Raw genomic sequence first — 23,279 nt, forward strand, 5'->3', positions numbered from 1 at the left:
GCGGCGCGGAGTCCCCGCCCCCCCCCCCCGCATCAACCCCCCCCGCCTCTCCGCATTCCCCCCCCCCCCCCCCGCATCAACCCCCCCCGCCTCTCCGCATTCCCCCCCCCCCCCGCATCAACCCCCCCCCGCCTCTCCGCATTCTCCTGCCCCCCCCCCCCCCCGCGTCGGGGGCAGCTTCTGACCCGCCCAACGCGCTTTCCGGGGGGTGGGGGGGGGGGGCTGAGCTGCCGGGCGGGCCCCTGGCACGAGCGGCCCTGGGGTCTGTGACCCGCTGCCCCCCGGGGGAGGCCCCAGGGCCGAGGGCCGGACCTGGGCTGAGCTGGAACTGAGCCAGGCTGCCTGCCTGCCTGGCTTCCAATACACTTTAAATGCAGAGCGGGGGTAGGTCCCGAACCCAGCATGAGCCAGGACTGAGCTGGGCTGCTGGCCAGCCTGCTAACAAATGTACCGGTGGCGGGGGGAATGCGTGTTGTCTATAGCGTGCAGTCAATAGCATTAACCGATACGCTTTTGCTTATTGGTTAATTGACTGCACTATTCCATCCCTATTCCCAACCTCTGCCAGAACCTCGACTCTGAGGCTGCTCCACTTCCCTAACTCCCTCTTCAACTCCACACCTGAACCCTGAGTCCCCTCCTGTACCCTAACTTCCCACCCCGATCCTGAACCCCACCCCAACCTCCTGCCCTAAGCCCTCTCCTGCGCCCCATGCACTTCATCCCTAGCCCCACCCCAAAGCCTGCACCCCCAGCCAGAGCCCTCATCTCCCCTAACCCTATGCCCCCTCCCACACACCCATCCCCTGCGTCCCATCCCTGCCACAGATCAACCACGTGCAGGATGAATTTTGTCGTCACATCTCCATATTGAAACAAAAAACAGGACAATGTAGCACTTTAAAGACTAACAAGATGGTGTATTAGGTGATGAGCTTTCGTGGGCCAGACCCACTTCCTCAGATCAAATAGTGGAAGAAAAATGTCACAACCATATATACCAAATGGTTGTGCCAATTTTCTTTCACTATTTGATCTGAGGAAGTGGGTCTGTCCCACGAAAGCTCATCACCTAATACACCATCCTGTTAGTCTTTAAAGTGCTACATAGTCCTGGTTTTTGTTTCAGCTACACCAGACTAACACGGCTACATTTCTATCACTAATCTCCATACTGGTGCACATAAAATTTACCCTACATGGGGACACAACAAATTCAAGGCAACATTACTGGCTATCCTGTGAATAAATCCCTGTAATATTATCACTTTCATATAACTTTGTATTAAGATCTTGTCCTTTTAGATATATCTTTAAGTGTTCTTATAGAATCTCTGTAACATTTCTCCTATAACTTTGTATCAAGAGAAACTTTCCTTTTTAAAAAATGTCTTTTGAGCTCTCCCCTTTCCTTGATTGTCCTGTTGAAATGAATGAGGTGTGAATGGAGAATGAAAGGGGAGCGCCTCCAGCAGCAGTTGCAAGGGTGGAGGTCTGGGAGCCAGATCCAAGACAATACCTGTAAAGTGAGCTCATTAAGAAGACATACAGGCACCTTGGGAGTCAAGCAGCAAGTACCTGCCCTTAGAAGAATTCTCTTTGAAGCAGCATTAAGAAAGACAAGGTGATGACTAATTGGCTGCATGAGCGGAAAAATTGGAGGAATCTTGCAGAGGGACCCTGGGTTTTCGTCTTGTCAACATGGGAGCACCGATCTGGATCTGCAGAAGCCCAGCTCCACCCCTCCCCCATCTAACTCACCGGGCCAGTGCAGTTAGGGGGAGCAACTTTCGGTAACAAGACGGAGTGTGCTTGTGTGTGAGAGAGAGTGCATGAGTGTAATGTATCATATGCATATGATAAATATTGATTGATCTCTGTGTGTTCAATAAATGTGGCGTGTTGCCTTATCCCCCTGAAAAAGATCCCGGGTGCTTCTTTTAAGCACAACAACCCAGACTGCTCAGGTCCATAGCTGACGACTCTGAAGTTGGCACATCCACGATCGGGGTGGCTGGGGCAGAGGGCTGTGAGCCAAGCAGGACTGTGATGCACCCACATTTAGTGGCTGTTGAAAATGTTTCAGTAAAAATTCCTGGGTTTCCAAATTCCAGGGCCGCCAATAGGACTCATGGGCCTATTGTTTGCACAGACACACACACACACACAGAGTCAGCCCTAGTCACTCCCAGGGGCTGATACGTGGACACAAATGTAGGATACAATTAAAAAAAATGAACAAATATGAAAAGGACAAATCACATTGCAGAACAGAAGGGGGATGCGGGGGGGTGGGAAGGGGGAGGAAGGAAGGTAAGTGTCTGTGAATTGCTGATATTAAAGGTAGGGAGAGTGGGATGTTTGTGAGTTAATGGTATTACAGGTGATAATTGGGGAAACTGTCTTGGTAATGGGTGAGAAAGTTCAAAGACTTGTTAAGTCCTTGTTGGCAAGTGTCGAATTTTAACATGAATGACAGTTCAGAGGATTGGAAGCCCTGGCAGGATGCATGAGGCTAAACTATTCCAGAGAGCAGGATTTTACCACCCAGGGCTCATGACTCTTGGCCCAGTGATGGTCAACCTCAGCTAGTGAGTAAGCTGCCCGAGTGGCCTCCATCTCAGGGGCTCCCAACATTGTCCTAACCAAGATGGTCTCCTGGGACAGGGTAGAGTTGCTCACTGCACTTGCATACCTAGAATCTGTGGAGTGGGCCATTAGAATTGTAGCAGTGCTGAGATTCGATGCCAAGGGAGTGCGCGGTACTCATTAGCATACACCTCATTTCATGTACCTTTGCTTTACGTGTGTCTAACAGAGTCAGGAAAAAAAACGCAGTAGAATCTGGCAACCCTGCGGATGGGCAACAGGAAACAAAAGGGCTCATGGGCTGCACACAGAACTGGAAGGGGCCCCAGGTGGTCCTCGGGCCGCAGGTTGCCCACTGCTGAGTGAGGACTGAGCCACACTCCATAACTGGCGGGTAGTGGTGCAATGTGCCTTTGGGAGCTTAAAATCCCACCGGCACCACCTTCAAAACCATTTGTCATCAGTGTGGCCAACACCATTGCAGCCTGCTGCGCCCTGCACAATGTCTGTAAGCAGCAGAGGGAGTTTTTTCGCCAGGAGTATCCTCAAGACCCTGCCAGATACCGGATCTGGCGCACACTGCCAGCCAGTGTACCTGTCGCAAGAGGGGCTGGGTCCGCACCCCTGCAGGCATGGTCCCCTGCAGGTGGGGGGTGATGTTGTTTCGGGTTGCGCTGTGTGGGGATGTGGGACAGCTGGGTGAAGGTTTCAGTAAATCCGTCGGTATTGCAGGTTATGACACATTGTGCATTCCATCTGGCCAGGCGCTGCGCCCGACAACGTGTACATCGCTGCGGAGGGAGTTTGGAGAGGGTCGTTATAAAAGAGAATGGGCTCCGTGTACAAGAACAGACAGAATGGCCTTGAGAGATTCCCCCTCCCCACCACGGGCCCCTCTGCCACTTATCTCTCCAGGTGTATCACACAGTTTCAATGCTCAAGTTATGTAGAGCAGTATCAGTCCTATGGGGAGGGGGGTTGCGACCATCCTCCTCCACCCTTGCGCCATCCCCTCCCCCAGTCCCTATTCTGCCCCTTCCTTCCTGCCCCTCCCTCCCAACATGCCATGAATCAGCTGATCATCTCTGCCTAGGAGAAAGCCACTGGGAGGAAAGGGAGGGATTGGTCATGAGGCACCAGCGCAGCAGAGGCAAGGAGGAGCTAGCTACAGCACCTATGCTTGTGCCTGGGCAGCGCCCTGTTCTTTGATCAGGAAGTCGGGTGAACAGGCCCTGCCCCTTCCTTGTATTTTTGGCTCCTCTCCCCTCCCGCCCTGTGCATTGGCCTTTCTAGCTGGTTCCTGCCCTCATCTCCATTCACACCCCTGCAGAGAGGGGAAGGTTCACTCTCACTGCACCAGGACACAAGGGCTGCGTCTAGACTAGCGGTCTACACTGGCCGCTTGAATTTCCGCAAGAACGCTGACTTCTTATTGTCAGAAATCAGTGCTTCCTGAGGAAATGCTATGCTGCTCCCGTTCGGGCAAAAGCCCTCTTGCGCAAATGCTTTTGTGCAAAAGAGCCAGTGTAGACAGCTCAGATTTGTTTTGCGCAAAAAAGCCCCGATCACGAAAATGGCGATCAGGGGTTTCTTGTGCAAAAGCGCGTCTAGTGCCAATCTAGATGCTCTTTTCCGCAAATGCTTTTAACGGAAAACTTTTCCGTTAAAAGCATTTGCGGAAAATCATGCCAGTCGAGACGTAGCCAAGGATTTTCCAGCTGGCCTCTGAGCCCACTTCTTGCTGGAGGTCAGGCGGGGTAGAAAGCCCTGCAGGACTCTACGCTCCTGCTGCATGAGGCTCGGGGGTGGGGGGGTGGGGGGGGTGTAGAAAGCGCAAGGCACAGACACCCCACCAGAGCTCCCTCTAAGATTTTCCAACCACACGCGGAGTTTTGGCTTGGCACCAATATTGAGGTCATGGGCACTGGTTTGGATGGGCGCCACCACGGCACCCAAGCTATTAACACATGTTCCCAGCCACCGGAGCAGAACCAGCCCCCTGCCATGCCCCTTCCCAGCTACCAGGGCAAGACACCCCACCCCCCACAGCATGTCCCGTTCCTGGCCGCCAGAGGAGACAACCCCCGCCATGCAACAGGTCCCGTTCCCATCCCCAGCCACCAGAACAGGCCCCACCCCTCCACCCCGTGGCAGCCCCAGCCACGGGAGCAGGCCTCCCCCATCCCACCACGCAGCCTCAGCAGATCCTAGCCCCCCCACCCCAGCGACTCCCTCACCGCACCCCCCACCAGAACCGCCTGCCGCGCGAGTGCTGCTGAGCAGCTCTCCAGAGGAGGTGGGCGGGGGAAGAATTTTTGTGCACGGCCGCGCAAGCGCGCGCCTTCACGGGAACTTTGTGCAAACCCCACCCACACAGCCGGCAGCTGGAGGCGCGTCCCACCCCCCGCGGCACACGGGGAGCAGGGCTCCTCCCGCTCGCCCAGCCCCAGCCAGGGGCGCTCCCAGGCTCACAGGATCGTGACGGTTTTAAAATCGAGACTGGATTTATTTTTTTTCCAATAAGAGCTGCTCCGTTCCACATATGGGAGGGAAGTCCCAGGGTGGGGCTGCAGGCCCAGGCGATCCACGTGGGCCCTTCCAGCTTTGGAGTCTGTTTACACACCGACGTGGATCCAAAGCTGTTCTCAGGAGCTGCTGATCCGTGGCAGCAAGCAACCCGTGGCCCACGCCTCCCTCCCCCACCCGGTAGTGTCCCACTGAAACCGGATTTTCACTTTGATATTCATGTGCTGCCCGTTCGTTCCCCTGCGATCGGGCCATGCCGCCGTGGCCGGGCGTTTTCTTGCAACCTCTTATCCAGGAACAAAGCTGCCTGGACCATCATGCCCATGTTCCCCTCTGCACTGACGCACCGTGGCCTGCTTTACCCCAGCAGGAGGAGGTGAAATCAAGGCAACACCCTCGTCTCCCAGGTTGTTACAAATCAATGACCGGTCCTCAACCTGGCTCCCCCTGCACAGCCCCGGCGTTGAGCGAGGACGCCGTCGGGTGACTATTCAGCCAGGAAGCCTTCCACGGTCAGCCCCCTCTCGGCTGCCCGCCTGGCCCCTCCGTGGAGCTGCTGCCTGGCTCCTCACCTGTTAGGATTTTGTCTCCCTGTGGCTGTGCTTGTGCTTGAGGAGGTGCTGCCGGCGGATGTAGGCCTTCCCGCACTCGCCGCACTCATACGGCCGCTCCCTTTTCGTGTGGATCTTCTGGTGGTCCACCAGGTGGTGGTGCCGGTTGAAGGCCTTGTGGCACTGGGAGCACTGGTAGGGCCGCTCCCCCGTGTGGATGCGCTGGTGCCGAATGAAGTCGGAGGGACGGCTGAAGCTCTTGCTGCAGTAGGGGCACAGGATGAGCGAGCCCTTGCCGCAGCCGGCGTGCATCTGTTTGTGCCGCACGAGGCACTTCCTATTGGAGAAGTGCTCCAGGCATTCCCGGCACGTGTAGGTGGCGGGCTCGCGAGGCGGCTGGTATCTGCTCAGGCTGGGTTTGGGAGCCAGCCTCTTGACGCGCTTGGGGATCCTGCCGGAGCAGTCGTCCGGCGGGAGGCGGGGCTGGGAGGCGGCGGGAGCCGCTGGGGGGACACTCCCCTCCGGCGCGGCGCAGGCTCCCTCGGCCGTCTGGCGCCGCAGGTGCAGCAGAAAGGCCTGCTTGGCCCGGAAGCTCTCCCCGCAGCGTGGGCACTCGTACCGCAGCTCGCTCGCGTGGCCCTTCTGGTGGATGGCGAGATTTATCCTCAGCCGGAAGCTCTTCCCGCACACGGCGCACACGAACAGCCTCTCGCGGGTGCTCTTCCGCTGGTGGGACAGCAGGGCCCCGCCCCGGGGAGCGGAACGGACGGGCCTGCTCTCCACGTGGTTTCTCGGCTGCGTTACGGAGCCACGTTCAGCCTCCCGGGCGGCTGTTTCCCCCGGCTCCCGGAAACCCTCCTCTTCCAATCGCCCCAGCAACGTCCCCGGCACCTCCTGGCAGTCAGGGGCTTCCTCCCCGGGGGCCTGGACAGGCTCCCAAGAGTCCACGGCAGCTTCCTCTTTGGCTCTGTGTAGTGACCTCCCCGCCACGTCCTCCACCTCCGTTTTGAGCACGATCCCGTCAGCAGCTGGAAGTGAAACAGACACCAGAGATCAGTCTCACTCTCGGTGGGCGAGGAGAGAAATCTAAAGGTTCGGGCATTTCTCATTCCTTATCTCAGGGGCTGGGGTCTGTCTGCAGCATGTCACTGGCCTGATGCTAGGCCCCGGATGGCTAGAAAGAGGCAGGTCAAAGAGACATTTCCCACCCAGGTGTTTCCAGAGGTTAGGCAATTATCTACAACAGCCTATTAGCAGACTCTGGCCTTCACTGGGCTCACTGCACCAGGTGAGCTGCACCCTGCCCAAGTGGCCTCAGAGAAGACAGGTTTTAGAGCCACCCTGGAGTTATTCCGGGATGTCACGGATGGCCCCACATCAACAGACAGAGACTGCAGTTGGGATGTTACAAAGTAACTTAGAATCATCAAATCCCAGGGCTGGCAGAGACCTCGGGAGTCAAGTGAAGCCCCCTGCCTTGCAAACATAGAACAGGGTGGATGCTGCACAACACCCCTTTCTAAGTCGCGTCAGGGCATAAGAATATATACACCAGTCATCCCCAGACCTCAGGGGTTCAGGAGCCAAATGAGGGATGAACATTACCCAAAAGAACCACAGGAGTTTCAGTTCGTTGTTTCATTCGCTGTAGCGCAATTCATATTTAAATAGCATTATGGGAAATATTTAGTTTTTATTTACATGATATACCTAGCAGCACCCACCCAGCTCAGCCCAGCCAGGGCTTTGTCCAGCTGGGACTTACAAACCTCTAGGAATGCAGATTCCATCCCCTCCCTAGGGCACCCAGCCCAGTGCTTCCCCATCCTCCCAGTGAAATAGTTTTTCCTAATATCCAACCTAGACCTCCCCCACTGCGACTTGAGACCATTGCTCCTTGTTCTGCCATCTGTCACCACTGAGAACAGCCTCTCTCTATAAGAACGGCCGTACTGGGTCAGACCAAAGGTCCATCTAGCCTAGTAGCCTGGCTGCCGACAGTGGCCAACACTAGGTGCCCCAGAGGGGGTGGACCAAAGACAATGATCAAGTGACTTGGCTCCTGCCATCCTTCTCCAGCCTCTGACACACAGAGGCTAGGGACACCATTTCTATCCCTTGGCCTTTTATGGACCTAACCTCCATGAAATTATCTAGCTTCTCTTTAAACTCTATTATAGTCCTAGCCTTCACAGCCTCCTCTGGCAAGGAGTTCCACAGGTTGACTACACGCTGTGTGAAGAAGAACTTTCTTTTATTAGTTTTAAACCTGCTACCCAATAACTTCATTTGGTGTCCTCTAGTTCTTCTATTATGGGAACTAATAAATAACTTTTCTTTATTCACCCTCTCCACACCTCTGTCCTCTTTGGAACCTCCCTTCAGGGAGCTGAAGGCTGCTCTCAGATCCCTTCCAACTTGAAAGTTTCTCTCTGGCCAAGGTGTTGAATTCCAGCTCCACAATAACTGGAAGAGCCAGGTGCAGAGTCTCCAGTACGAGGGATGGAATCCGACTGCTGCAGACTCTTGCTCTGAGTGCACCAAGCACATTGGCGAGGAGACAACGGGCAGGTTTCGTGCCGCACTGGGTTTGGTTTTTACAGCTCTGCTCGTTAGCGGGGTGCAGTCGGTTTTGGTTCAGAACGACCCCGTCGCTCGGCTGAGAGAACGGCCAGGCCCCTCTCCTCAGACACACTTGCTGGCGTCGCATGAGGGCTCGTCGCTGCTGGAGCCTGCGCACACCAGCCCTTCCTCCTCTGAAGCGGGGAAAGCCAGTGACCATGCCTGCCTTGGCACTTCTCTCTCTTTACAACCCTTGCAGGGGGGTCTGCAGCCACCTCTCAGCTCCCTGGGGCCAAGCGTGGCCCTACAGGCCCACCCTGAAATGGGCAGGCAGAGAGACGGGATGGGAGCCTCACGCTGTGGTCCGAGTAGCTTGGGGCTGTCGGGGGCCGAGGCTCCTGACGAGGTGACTTAAGAATTGCAACAAAACACAAACCCTGCTCCCCCCCAAAAACCTTCTCCAGGGGGAGAGGAGAGCAGCTCTGCTTCACTGACTCCTCCCAGCACACGGAGGGAGGATCGATGAGGGGAGGAATCGATTGCCTGCAGTCAGTTAGGGTATGTCTACCCTGCCACCCTAATTCGAACAAGGGTGGTTAATGTAGGCATTCGAAGTTGCAAATGAAGCCCGGGATTTAAATATCCCGGGCTTCATTGCATCTTGCCGGGCGCCGCCATTTTTAAATCCCCGTTCGTGCAGAATCCGTGCCTGCGGCTACACGCGGCATGGAGTAGGTAGTTCGAATTAGGCTCTCGTGGAACGAGGTGTACCGGTAGTTCGGAATAGAGAGCTTAATTTGAACTACCTACTCCGTGCCGCGTGTAGCCACGGGCACGGATTCCGCACGAACGGGGATTTAAAAATGGCGGCGCCCGGCAAGATGCAAATGAAGCCTGGGATATTTAAATCCCGGGCTTCATTTGCAACTTTGAATGCCTACATTAACCACCCTTGTTCGAACTACGGTGGCAGTGCAGACATACCCTTAGGGAGCCAGGGCGAACACCTGCCATGAAGAGATGATAAATACTGGCTACCTCTGGATTCCACACCTCCAAGAGGCACCCGGAAAGAGGGGATTTATTGCTCTTGCTATCTGGCTGGTTGCGTCTGTTACTCACCAAGGCTGTGGTGTGATGGGTCGGTTGCGATTTGACTTTCCTCCAAGGCATCTTGACCCTGCACATGGTGCTCTTCCTCCTGTTTAATCAGTGACAGGGCGTCGCTTGTCAACATGGGGGAGGCCGGCCCTGGGGAAAGAGAATTACGTTGTTTGATCTAAAAGCAGAACCTTGGCTTCGGGCTGGCCATAAGCACAGGACAGGGGGAGATTTCCTCCTCACTAATGTTTGTCAAGGACTCTGAGCTCCAGGAGAGGATGGCTTTGGAAAGCAAGCTGGCAGAGACTGGGGGAAGAGACGTCACCCATTACAGCTGGGGTCGCGGCCCAGTGAAAAGCACAAGCACCATTTTCATTGCGTTGCCCCACAGCCGTGAAAATCCAAAGCCACCAACACAACCCTGCCGTGTGACAGCAAGAGTGACAGAGCTCAGAACACGGGTCCTCAGCCCGAGGGGCCGCACACCGGCTGCAGCTGTAGTAGGAAGAGGACAGGAGACAGAAGTCCTTGTATCAGAGGCCTGCTGTGAGGCCTGAGGCCTAAACTAAAGTAGCCAGGTCAAGTTTGCTGACACAAAACAAGGAAGCTAAGTCAGGTCTTGCCTGCTTGCAAACACAGAGCAGGGCTGATGCTGCAAAAACACCCGTTTCTAAGTCGCGTTAGGGCATAAGAATATATACGACAGTCATCCTCAGACCTCCTGGGTTCAGGAGCCAAACTGGGGATGAACTTTACCCAAAAGAACCACAGGAGTTTCAGTTCACGGTAGCACAATTCATATTTAAACAGCATTATGGGAAATATTTAGCTTTTATTGACATGATATACATAATACGCTCACAGCAAATAAGTTAATAACGTAATGCAAGACGATAACCTCACGGATTAATTAAGCACAGCAAAAGCATCCTGATTAGTTAATAACTTAAATGATTAGTCCTGTAGCTCCTTAGAGACAGCAGAAGAAAGAGTCTGAAGCAGAAGCCTGGTGCTTGAACCAAGATAAGCGAGAGTTACAGACAGGCCGTGTCAAAAGCAAATGTTTGTCTGTGTGTCTCGGCACTAGAACTGCTGGCACCGCTAACAGCACGTGGAATACGTGGATACGTTCCACCAGGACAGTACAGGGACACCCAGCTGAGCACATGATCAAATAGTTTGAAACAACAAGAGCGAAAGCACAAAAACGGGTAGTGACGGCTTTGGAGAAAAGTCCAAGGGGAGGTCCAAACGTGTCATTAATGTAGAAGGAGATACATACGGGGTGTAGCACAGATGGTTTATCTCCATCTGTACATGCTCAGAGGTAGGCAGAGCATCCCACCATCTGCGGTGTGAGCCTTTCACTTTCTCCAGAGGAATGAGCCCAGTTTGAGCCGGCTGCTTAGAAAGATGTTGAAAAAAAAGCCTGAAATCATGAAATAAAGATGGAGGCGGGGACCAGAACCGTCTCATCTGGTGAGGAGGAAGAGATGCTCCCTGGTGGAGTAATTTCCACCGCTCCTCTCGCCTCCTGCTCCTCAAAGGTTTCTTCCTGGACACTGGGGCCACGAGAGACGTCTAACGGACTGTGGAAGAGGTCAGATGCCCGAGAGGTGTGGGGTCTGTGGGCCACCCATGGATCCTAGTGAGGCAACGGAGGGGGAAAGTGCGTAAGTGGCGCTCCCCCCCAGAGGAGCACACCAGGAAGACTGGGATCGGAGCATGGGTGCTGCTGTGTTGGTCCCAGACGCGGTCACAAACGGTTGTTACGTGAGACCAGAGAGAAGTGGTCCTCCAGGTCTCTGTCCAAGTCCCTGCTGGAGTTGGGTGGGGCTGACAGAGGTGCTGGAAATGACTGTCCCGGTGCCGACGCTGGTTCTGGGGACTGAGACACGCTCGGTACCGGAGCCCGTCGGGAGTGGGGACCCGGTGCCGCCACTCGGGCAGTGCCATCGCGGTTGGTACCATCAGGGACTGACTCCTCGGCGCCACCAGCCCCTTGCGTGTCCATCGTCCCAATGGGGGCCGCTCTGAGGCAGCGCCGAGGCTCTTCTTGTCTGAGCCGACTGTGGAGAGATGGTACCAACAGTGGCGCCGTCCCTCCCCAACCTGTGACCCAAGGTCCTTAGACATCACTGAGGAGCTCTGTGCTTCGGAGCCACCGGTGCCAGCCATGCCAACCCACATGCCCTCGGGTTGGTCAAGAGCTGAGTGTGAGGGCTCGCAGCCCTGCTCCTACAGCCTTTGAAGGGACTGTCGGCTAACTTGCTCTGCGCTTCTCCCTCTGAGGAGCTTGAAGGCCCCGGGGACGATCTTCATGCCGGACAGGATTCGGGATGGGGTCGGAGGCCAGTTCAGAAGCACCCTCCACGCGCAGTTTCAGTTTTTGCGCCTGGTTCCTGCGGGATCTGGCCTCCCGCTGTCGCACAAGGTGCCCCGCAGCGGAATAGGAGCCTCTCTAAGACGCTGGACACAGCGAGCGTGTCCCTTGGTCATAAAAAACAGGACTGTGTAGCACTTTAAAGACTAACAAGATGGTTTATTAGGTGATGAGCTTTTGTGGGCCAGACCCACTTCCTCAGATCAAATAGTGGAAGAAAATTGTCACAACCATAGACACCAAAGGATACAATTAAAAAAAAAATGAACACCTATGTCCCTGCAGGAGAGACACCAGGAGGGACGCGGGCACGTCCCTACGGGGCCAATCCCAAAACAAATGGGCCAAAAGAGAATTTTTTTTAAAGAATAAAAAAAAAAAAAAACCAACCCCCGACGCTCCCGAGGCATCACAAAAACGAACGGAAGCGTTAAGAGGAACGAAACCCTGAAAACTATGAAACTAACACAGGTGAGCACCCGTAGGGCCGCTACGCAAAGCAGCAGCACTGCTCACCTGGGCACGGCTCCTCCGCGGGGATTTCTCCTCTCTCCGAGTCCTGCCGATCCGGGACACACGGCTCCTCCCCCTGTTCAATGCGGGCTAAGAGGTCAGGCTTGGATAGGGCGTAATCTGTTTCAAAGACAAGAATTGGTGGCAGGGGACAGGACGTTACCAAGCGCGTGACCATTCCCACAGCGCCCTTAGCATCCCCTGAGTGCTTTGAGGGCAAATAAGGGAATAAGTCAACACAGACAAGTGCAGAGTCCTGCCCTTGGGATGGAAGAATCCCAAACATTGTTACAGGCTGGGGACCGACTGGCTGAGCAGCAGTTTGGCAGAAAAGGATGAGAAGCTGGATAGGAGTCAACAATATGGTCTTGTAGCCAAGCAGGCTAATGGCATATTAGGGTGCATTAGGAGGAGCATTGCCAGCAGATCTAGGGAAGTGATTATTCCTTTTATTCAGCACTGGGGAGGCCACATCTGGAGTATCGTGTCCAGTTCTGGACCCCCACTGTAGAAAGGATGTGGACACATTGGAGAGGGTCCAGTGGAGGGCGACCAAAATGATTAGGGGGCGAGGAGAGGCTGAGGGATTTGGGCTTGTTTAGTCTGCAGAAGAACAGAGCGAGGGGGGATTTGAGAGCAGCCTTCAGCTCCCTGAAGGGGGGTTCCAAAGAGGATGGAGAGAGGCTGTTCTCAGTGGGGGCAGAAGGCAGAATGAGGAGCAACGGACTCAAGTTGCAGTGGGGGAGGTCTAGGTTGGATATTAGGAGAAGCTATTTCCCTTCTTGGTGGGGAAGCCCTGGGCTGGATTCCCTGGGGAGGGGGTGGAATCTCCATCCCTAGAGGTGTTGACAAAGCCCTGGCTGGGATTTTTTTAGTTGGGGTTGGTCCTGCTTTGGGCTGGGGGTTTGACTCGATGCCTCCTGAGGTCTCTTCCAGCCCTTTGATTCTGTGATTCTAACAGTTCCCTGCCCTGAGTAGCTCAGCATCTCACAGAGATTTACCTGCACGTGCCGCTTCAGTGAGCGATCAGCCAGGCAGGGAGCCCCAGGACGAGGGGGAGACCCTGGACTAAACCCCCAACCTGGACTCCCACGTAAATCCGGTACACCCTTTCCTGCCACAGGCCCTCGCAGACCTCACGTGTCCAGCACAAAGGGAGGGTCTTGACACAGCAATCTGTAGTCACACTGCAGATGCTCCTGGGGGGTTCTCCCAAGGCGGTGGTTCAGGCTCCTGGATGCTTTGCCCGGGGACCATGGGCTGCACAGGGATAAAAGGCCCGGTCAGCTCTTCCGGGGGCAGCTGCTCTCTGACACAGAGCTTTGCTATGATGGGGATGCTGGTTCTAGCATCCTCCCTGGGTTCATTTTTTGCTGCTACCTTTGAGTGCTCCACTGCGGCTCCGGGCCTTAGACGTGGGCCTACCAGTGTGGCCGGAGCATGGCAGGGATCAGCGTGTCCTGGGCCATCTCTGGGAGGATGCGCCAGTCCGGGGCCTGCAGGGGAAGTCCTGCCTCCTGCTCCGGCCAGTCTGTATCTGGGTTCCAATGTGTGTCAAGCAACTGGCCCAGCGGCCTTGGTGGACAGCGGGAAGAGCTCCTGGCACTGGTTTGGGGAAGGTGTTTGCAGAGGAAGCTGACGTGGGACAGGACTTTCCAGAGGATGGTGAGAGAATCACAGAATCCCAGGGTGGGCAGAGAGCTCAGGAGGCATCGAGTCCAGCCCCCTGCCCAAAGCAGGACCAACCCCAACTCAGTCATCCCAGCCAGGGCTTTGTCAAGCCAGGACTTCGAAACCTCTAGGGACGGAGATTCCACCCCCTCCATAGGGAACCCATCCCAGTGCTTCCCCACCCTCCTAGGGAAATAGTTTTTCCTAATCTTCAACCTAGACCTCCCCCGCTGTAACTTGAGACCATTGCTCCTCATTCTGCCACCTGCCACCCCTGAGAACAGCCTCTCTCCAGCCTCTTTGGAACCCCCCTTCAGGGAGTTGAAGGCTGCTCTCCAATCCCCCCTCACTCGTCTCTTCTGCAGACTGAATATGGAACACGCTCCCGAAAAAAGATTCCCGTTGCCACCTGCACGTTCTGTTTAGAGGACTGGCAACTTTCCCCCGGGGCACTCATCAGCTGAGGAAGTTTGGAGCCAACACTCCTAGGAAGGGTTGTCTCACGGCAAAGGCTCCCAAGACCTGAGCCCAACACCACTCTGCTACAGACTCCACATGCAGCCCGGGGAAGATTTTCAAAGCATGGCAGCTCCTGTGAGAACCTGGCCCCAGCCCTCCCGGGGGGTGGAGCACTTGAAAACCTGGCTGGGAGCTTGTGAAAACGTGGCTCCTAATCTCTCCGGGCCTCAATCCCGCAGCAGCACAGCGGTGACGTTCCCGCCCTGCTTACGGGATCTGTGAGAAGACACGTGGGTGCCATCGACAGATGGAAGCTCTCTAGTCCAGCACCCTCGGCACTGGCCAGCTCCGAACCAGAGAATTTGCCAGAGCATGGGAGGCCAAGAGTGTCTAGCAACATTGCCAACACTTCCACTGCTGACTGGGCTGTGAGAGGACATTTCGGGGTAAATTCAAGATAAATCACAGCACAGAATATTGAGAGCCAGGACTGGTGGCTGTAAAATGTTATGGGAACGCGGGAAACTTGGCCCCACCCATGCTAAGTGGACATGCGGCTCACTAACATCACGCCGAACCACGGCTGTTTCCGGACCAGAGAGTTCTGGACTAGAGAGGTTCGACTTGTACAATGACAGAGCCTGCGTAAGAACCAAGCTAAAACAGGACTGGACACCGTCGGGCGTCTGTACAGGTGACTTGGACCAGAGCAGGTAAATGAAGTTACTGTCCAAAGCTCACGCCCTCCACCGTTTAACTGTCTCCGTTCCGATGCGAGGATGCGCCACGGAGCGGCCCGAGAAAATCTTTGAGCGCTACAAGCGCTGCCCAGTGGAGGACAACTGCCAGCTGCAAGCCAGCCCGGGACCTGCACACACCTCGTCTCTTCTACTCAAGGAGGAAAAACGGCTCCTTACCCAGCGAGAGCAGGGTCTCGTAATTCCCCTTCATCACGTTCTTGTACAGCTCCTTCTGCCACTCCTCTAAGCGCCCCCACTCCTGCTCGTTGAAATACACGGAGACGTCGTCGAACGTCACCGGCACCTGGAATCACATGCGTCGCCTGCTCAGCGTTGCACGCATACAGGGTGCACGCAATCACACACACTGCATGCAGACGCTTCTCGGACGGTCAAGTAGTGACTCAACCAGGCGCTTCTCCTCCTGGCTGCCTCTATAAGAGTCAGCAAGGGGGGAAGAAGGAGCCGGTGCTGCGGGCGGGGGGGCTGGCTTAAAAGCCGGTTCCCCCCCAGCATCATCTCCATGGTGGGCAGGGGAGGCAACGGCGTAGCGGGAGACTGGGCACGAGCCAGGAATCAGCTGATTCCCAGCTCGCGCCTGGTCTCCCCTGCTCGCGCCTGGTCTCCCCTGCTGTGCTTCAGCCTTATAAATGTATTAAAAGCCTGCCAGCTCTTAATACATTTAAAAGGAAGAGCCGCAGTGGGGTTAGGTCTCCGGGCTGGGAGCTAACCCTGCTGCGGCTCCGCAGCTTGCCCTGCTTATCGACTAATTGACTAGTCGATGGAAATTCCATCGACTTGTCGATTAGCTGATTGAATACCTCGGATTAGTTATGAGAGAAGGTGCACAAATAGGTTCGCTACTAGCCCTCTGGACAAGGCCAGGCAAGGCAGCCTTTCTTCCTTACCCGTCCTTAATAACCCCCAACCTACTGCCAGGGAACCCCTGCTCTGCTGTTGCTTAACCCTTCCTCTCTCTGCTGGCGAGCCTGGCTGGGCTCGTGATGGGCCACAAACCTCCCCCGTCCCTCCACCAGCCACTCCCTTACTGAATTTGCAACTGCAGAGCCGTGGCTCACGGGGCAGCACAACGTGGCCCCAAGAACTCACAGCAGTAACCAACCCAACTCCACGAAAAAGCAGCCAGCCAATTAAAAGGTTGCTAAATCCAGGCCCAGATAGGTCGGAATGCAGCAGGGAAGGGACAGAGGGTGCCTGGCCTGCCTTGAGTGCAACTTGGCCGACCTTCTTCGGCACTGGCGAGGCCACATCTGGAGCGTTGTGTCCAGTTCTGGGCCCCCCCAATACAGACGAGCCTTGGGCGCATTGGGGAAGAGTCCAGCGGAGGGCAACAAAAAGAGGAGGGGTCTGCAGCTCATGACCGATGAGGAGAGGCTGAGGGATTTGGCTTGTTTAGTCTGCAGAAGAATCCTAGAACACTAGAACTGGAAGGGACCTCGCGAGGCCATTGAGTCCAGCCCCCCGCCCTCATGGCAGGACCAAGCACCATCTAGATCAACCCTGACAGGTGTCTGTACAACCTGCTCTTGAATATCCCCAATAATGGAGATTCCACAACCTCCCTAGGCAATTTATTCCAGTGTTTAACCACCTGGCAGGTAGGAACTTTTTCCTAACGTCCAACCTAAACCTCCCCTGCTGCAATTTCAGTCCATTTCCTCTTGTCCTGTCATCAGAGGCCAAGAGAACAATTTTTGCCCCTTCTCCTTGTAACAAACACCCTTTTAGACACTTGACAACTACCCTCATGTCCCCTCTGTCTTCTTTATTCTAAACGAAACAAGCCCAATTCTTTCAGCCTTTCCTCACAGTTCATGTTCTCTAGACCTTTCATCATTTTTGTTGCTCTTCTCTAGACCTTCTCCAATTTCTCCACATCTTTCTTGAAATGTGGTGCCCAGAACTGGACACAAGACTCCAGATGAGACCTAATCAGCGCAGAGTAGAGCAAAAGAATAGCTTCTCGTGTCTTGCTCACAACACTCCTGTTAATGCAGCCCAGAATCATGTTTGCTTTTTTTCTTTTTTTTTTTTGCAACAGCATCACACTGTTGACTCATATTTAGCTTGTGGTCCACTATGACCCCTAGATCCCTTTCTGCCGTGCTCCTTCCTAGACAGTCGCTTCCCATTCTGTATGTGTGAAACTGATTGTTCCTTCCTCAGTGGAGCACTTTGCATTTGTCCTTATTAAACTTCATCCTATTTACCTCAGACCATTTCTCCAGTTTGTCCAGATCATTTTGAATTTTGACCCTATCCTCCAAAGCAGTTGCAACCCCTCCCAGCTTGGTATCAACTGCAAACCTAACAGGCGTACTCTCTTTGCCAATATCAAAATCATTGATGAAGATACTGAACAAAACCGGTCCCAAAACAGATCCCTGCAGAACTCCACTTGTTATGCCCTGCCAGCATGACTGTGAACCGTTAATAGCTACTCTCAGAACAGTTATCCAGCCACTTATGCACCCACCTTATAGTAGCCCCATCTAGGTTGCATGTCCATAGTTTATTGAGAAGAAGATCATGACAGACCATGTCAAATGCCTTACTAAAGTCTAGGTACACCACATCCACCGCTTCTCCCTTATCCACAAGACTTGTTATCCTAGCAATGAAAGATATCAGATTGGTTTGATGTGACTTGTTCTTTATATGCTGGCTGTTACCTATCACCTTATCATCTTCCTGATGTTTGCATATGAATTCCTGAATCACTTGCTCCATTATCTTCCCTGGTACAGTCTTTAAACCAACTGATAGGTAGTTTCCTGGGTTGTTCTTATTTCCCTTTTTATAGATGGATGCTATCTATAAGAGTGAGGGGGGATTGGAGAGCAGCCTTCAACTCCCTGAAGGGGGGTTCCAAAGAGGATGGAGAGAGGCTGTTCTCAATGGTGGCAGATGACAGAACGAGGAGCAATGGTCTCAAGTTGCAGTGGGGGAGGTCTAGGTTGGATATTAGGAAAAACTATTTCCCTAGGAGGGTGGGGAAGCACTGGGCTGGGTTCCCTAGGAAGGGGGTGGAATCTCCATCCCTAGAGGTGTTAAGTCCCGGCTGGACAAAGCCCTGGCTGGAATGACTGAGCTGGGGTTGGTCCTGCTTTGGGCAGGGGGCTGGACAGGAGAGGAATCATGTGATGATTCCCTCTTCTGTTCACTCCCTCTGGGGGGCCTGGCATTGGCCACTGTTGGCCACTGGGCTAGATGGATCTTTGTTCTGACCCAGTCCGGCCGTTCTTAGGTTCTTAGGATGGTCTGTTCCAGCCCTGGGATTCTATGATTCAGGGCACAAGGCCATCTAGCCTGGGCGCTTACCTGGGGCACCTCACCCTTAGTGCCCGGGGGCAGCCTCAGGATCCAGAAGTTCCTGTTCTTCAGCAGGTTCTCCATGTTCTCCAGGCGCCGCTGCAGCAGATGATTCTCCTGGATCAACGTCCCCAGCACGGCCCATTTGCTCTCCAGCTGGTTCCCAAACTCCACCATGGTCCTCTCGCAGTCGGTTAGTTTCTTCTCGGCCCTCCCCGTCCTCCCCTCCAGGTTCAGCAACTGGGCAGCGTGAGCCTCCGCCTGCCGCTCCACGGCCTGGAGGGACGACATCGCGGGTAGGGAAATCGCCGCCGTTTCCCGCCAGGTTCCTCCCGCTGTTCGCTCCGGGCTGGCCAGTGGCGGGAAAGGCTCCACTCCCCGCTGCCCCGACTCCAGCTCCAGGACCTGTTTGCAAGGACAGCAAGGGACGGCTGAGCGGGGGGCTGAGCCCAACTCGCTGCAGGGGCACCACAGAAAGCAGCCCCCAGCACCAGGCTGCCCAAGCCGGCTCCGACGGGCTCACCCGCCCGGGGCGGCTGTCCTGGCTGAACTCGACGGCGGCACGGCGAGGAGGGCTGGGCCTGCGGCCCCCGGCCGTGCTGCTGGCTCCGGTCCCTGCAGCGCTGCCTCGGGGGTGCCCCTCGTTGTCTGATGCCAACAGTGGCCTCGAGCAGGGTCCAAAACCCGCCCACCCACCCCAGCAGGCCCTGCCCCGCGGTGCCCAGGCGCGTCTCGGGGCTGCCCCGGGGTGTCTCGTTCCCAGGAGCCCGCGGGGGGCTGCTGCGCTTTGGGGGGCGCGGTCCGAGCGCACGTGGGGCGCAGCAGCGCCCGGCCCTGGCCTGAGCCGGGGGGGATGCAGCGCGCGGCGGAGCCCAGAGCAGCACGGGGGGGACACGGGCCGGGCCTGGACCAGCCGGGCCGGCAGCACCGCGCTCCGGGATCCCGGCCGGGTGGGGAGCGGCTCCCGGGCAGCCCCGGCCCGGCCTTACCTGGGCAGCGGCGCGCTCGGCCATGGCCCCGGCGGGCTGCTCCTGCGGCCGGCAGGGTCCCGGGGCCGCCGCGCTGCCGGAGCCGGAGGGAGCCGCGGCCTGGAGCCGGCGAGCGGGGAGCGGGGCGGCAGCGGCCCCTGCTGGCAGCAGGCGGGGCTGGCGGGGAGCCGCGAGGTTGAGGCTGTGGCCCAGAGCGGGCAGCCCCCAGCGGCCTCGGCAGGATGGGCCCAGCAGCAGCTTCCAGCCCCGGACCGCAAGAGTCACCGTGTCCTGGCCGGGGAGCCCGGAGCCCTCGGCCGGTGCCTGGTACTTCCGAGGGAACGAACAGAGCAGGGCCCTGAGCCAACGATCCGGCCCAGCATCTGGCCGCGAAGGTTCACCATGACCCAGTGCGCGTGGCCCATGGAGGGCAGCGTGCCCGTAACAGGTTAACTGGTAACCCCCATCCCAACTTCTACCTTTATGCCTGTCTTTTTACCCACCGCTGCCCCATGAGCCTCCCCTCTTGTCCCATGGCTGCCCTCCCAGCTGACCGGCCTGAGACCCCCATCTGTCCACGGCCTTATTGGCGCAAACAAAACACTGAGGCTGCGTCTAGATTGGCATGATTTTCCGGAAATGCTTTTAACGGACAAGTTTTCTGTTAAAAGCATTTTCGGAACAGAGCGTCTAGATTGGCACGGACACTTTTCCGCAAAAGTACTTTTTGCAGAAAAGCATCCGTGGCCAAGCTAGATGCTCTTTTCCGCAAAAAAGCCCCAATTGCCATTTTCGCCATCGGGGCTTTTTTGCAGAAAACAAATCTGAGCTGTCTACACTGGCCCTTTTGCCCCAACGGGAGCAGCATAGTATTTCCGCTAGAAGCACTGATTTCTTACAGTAGAAAGTCAGTGCTTTTGCGGAAATTCAAGCGGCCAGTGTAGACAGCTGGCAAGTTTTTCCGGAAAAGCAGCTGATTTTCCGGAAAAACTGGCCAGTCTAGACCCAGCCTAAGGCTATGTCTACACTTGAGGCTTCATGCGTAATATGCAAATGAGGCTAAGCGTGGAATATCGCCCAGACTCATTTGCATACCTAATGAGCCACTTTTTTTTTTTTTCAGAAGAGGTTCTTGTGCAAGAAAGAACATCTACACTGCCCCAAACGCCCTTGTGCAATGCCGTTCTTCCTGAAAAGTAATAGGTGTAACGGCATTGTGCAAGAGGGTTTTTCTTGCGTAAGAAGGGGCAGTGTAGATGCTCCTTCTTGCACAAGAGCCTCTTCTGAAAAAAAAAAAAAGTGGCTCATTAGGTATGCAAATGAGGCTCGGTGATATTCCATGCTTAGCCTCATTTGCATATTACTGGTGCAAGAAGCCGTGAGTGTAGACATAGCCTGAGTGTTGGTATGAAAACCAGCGGCATCTGCCCTGCTCCAGCCTTCGGAGGCCAAGTTTTGGCTTCCTTTGGTGGCAAAGGACCAGTGCATTAATGAGGGTGACTTACCTCGCAAGAGTGCTCGAAAGTCCCCACCAGATCAAGGCCCGGGGATGCGGGTGCAAGACAAACAGGCACGGACAGACCCTGCCCACGCTGCTCACTGTCTGTGCTGCTCCTGTGCTAGAACACAAAAGTGCGGCCTAGTTCCCCCACATACTCCCAGCTCCCTGGGGAATCCGACATTCAGCAAGGCAGGGGCTAGGCTATTCCAGGCAGCCTTACACCAGTGTCAGGACAGCAGACTTCCTCTGCCCGGTTAAGACGTTTTCTCAGCTATGCTTACTCAGCTTGTCAGCTCTCTGGGGGAAGGACTTTTTATTTGTGCAGCACCAAGCACACGGGGCCCTTGGTCCTTAACCATGGCACAGTGATCCTGCAGGGCTGAGGCAGGAGAGGCAGCTGGACCTGTGCCTGACCTGGCTTTACACCCGGTTCCTAGCGGCTCCCAGGGACCCAGTCCCACCAGCGCTGCTGAGTGGAGGCGCAAAGTCCTCTGCAGCTGTGACCACCAAGGAGGATGTCCCAGAGCAGCTAGGCGGGGCCCCAGGACTCTGTCTCAGCACCATGAAGCCTAAGCACCAGAGCCCCCAGGGCAGCTCCCTGTTGTGGGCACTGCAGGCTCCAGGGCACCGAGCTGCTTGGGTTTGGCCCAGCTGGCCACGCCACAGGGGAGTGGTGCAGTGGCCCACACGCCCAGGGTTGGCCCCCGAGAGGGGCAGGGCCACACCTGAGTGGTGCCACGACGCTGGAAGTCACAAGCCTGGGAGCCGGGCCTAGCCAGCCCCATGGAACAGGAGCTGCTGCTGCCGAGGAGTGTGGGGGAGCTCTGCCCATCCCCCATAGGTCCTCCGGGAGCAGCTCTTACTGTCCCCACCCCAGCCTGCTTCCTGGGCTGAGCCAATTTGGTAACACGGCTCTGGCCACCAGGGCTTGGGAGTGGTGATCCGGGAGCAGCCTCCCCAGGCTGTAAAGGCAGCACTGGGCTGGGTTCCCTAGGGCGGGGGTGGAATTTCCATCCCTAGAGGTGTTTAAGTCCCAGCTTGACAAAGCCCTGGCTGGGATGATTGAGTCGGGGTTGGTCCTGCTGTGGGCAGGGGAGGACAGGTGGCTCGCCAGAGCAGGCACATGAGGAGAACCAGCTTAAAAACCGGTTCCACACTCATATTGGTTCCCACCTGTCACCTCCACCCCTTGCGTGGCTGCCTCTGATAGCGAGGCAGCAGCAGAGGGGTGGGGGGGGATGAAGCGGCTCCGTGTGAGCCCATACGTGCAGGGAGCCGGCTTGAGAGCTGGCTCCCCACACGTACCGGCTCCCATCTGCCCCCCTCATCCTCCTCTCTGTCATCAGAGACAACAGCGCTTGGGGAGGGAGGGCTTCGGAGCTCATGGGGAGCCAGCTCTCACTTGCTGGGTGGGCCCCAGGAAAGCCCAGGGGCTGCCGCTGGCAGTGGGTAGAACCCAAACTACCTCCCAGCCAGCGGCCGCTTTTCGCTTGCACCAGATCGGACCCTCCCTGGGCCTCTGCCAGGCCCCAGAGCTGGCCTGGAAAAAACAATTCTCCATCACACTCACCAGAAGGCAGGGCCTGGCACAAGTGGGAGTGGGAGCCGGCCCTCACCAGGGGAAGGAAGGAGCCGACGCACAGCAAGGGCAGCACCTTGCGAGGACCGGGGTGCTCTGGCCAGTCCCCACTCTGCACTAATTAGGGGCCCAGCACATCCCTCCAACCCTGCAGGGTGGGGGCCTGGGCCTTCCAGAGCCAGGCCCCGAAGCAGCCTCATCAGTCCTGCCACCCCCTTTCCCAAGCAGAGAGACAGGCTACCAGCTGCCGCAGACACACAGCCGGTCCCACTCAGGGTGGTGACAGCTGGTGACTCAGCTGGGGCAGGACACGTGCAGGCTGGGGCGCTGGCTCGACCTCCCTTAAGGCGGTTGAGGGGGCTTCCTGACCCCAACAGGCTGTTTTCCAGCCTTCATTCCCCTCCTCCCCCCCTTCACTAGGCTCCTGTTCTCGCCCCGATTAAACCCCTTACCACGGCCTGCCCACACGGCCCTTGCCAGCAAAGCCATGTGGCGCCTGGTCAGAGCTGGACGGCAGCCCGGACCTGCAGACAGGCAGGAGGCTGCAGGCAGCACAGGCCCTGTACCTGGAGGCTATTCCAGAGCGGTTCTCAGCCTTCGGCACCGCCCGGCAGGGCATCCCACAGCCTGCCCCACAGCCAAGAGGTCTGTCCCCTCCTCTGCAGGAGCAGCATGGGGCCCGGGCTGGGATTCTGATACACACACACCTCATGGGGTTGGAAAAGGACAAGTTTAGGACAGGCTGGGGAACCTCTTTCGGCCAGGGGCTGCTGATGCACAGAAAACTCAGGCTGGCTGCAGCA

General features: G+C 56.3%; 1 protein-coding gene across 1 annotated transcript; it reads right to left on the reverse strand.

The window, feature by feature from the left end:
- Nucleotides 1–5,074: 5,074 nt before the first annotated feature.
- On the reverse strand, nucleotides 5,075–20,067 carry LOC106732751 (zinc finger protein 783-like). The gene is made up of 6 exons (XM_075919769.2): nucleotides 19,418–20,067; nucleotides 18,438–18,833; nucleotides 15,273–15,399; nucleotides 12,229–12,345; nucleotides 9,351–9,479; nucleotides 5,075–6,694 (listed from the first exon to the last, which is right to left on the reverse strand). Exons 1-6 carry the CDS (start codon nucleotides 19,439–19,441, stop codon nucleotides 5,691–5,693), a joined length of 1,797 nt encoding a protein of 598 aa, XP_075775884.2. The 5' UTR covers nucleotides 19,442–20,067; the 3' UTR covers nucleotides 5,075–5,690.
- Between the last annotated feature and the right edge of the window lie 3,212 nt (nucleotides 20,068–23,279).

The sequence above is a fragment of the Pelodiscus sinensis genome, chromosome 2 (assembly GCF_052426305.1).
Source record: "Pelodiscus sinensis isolate ZL-2025 chromosome 2, ASM5242630v1, whole genome shotgun sequence".
Taxonomy (NCBI): Eukaryota; Metazoa; Chordata; order Testudines; family Trionychidae; genus Pelodiscus; species Pelodiscus sinensis.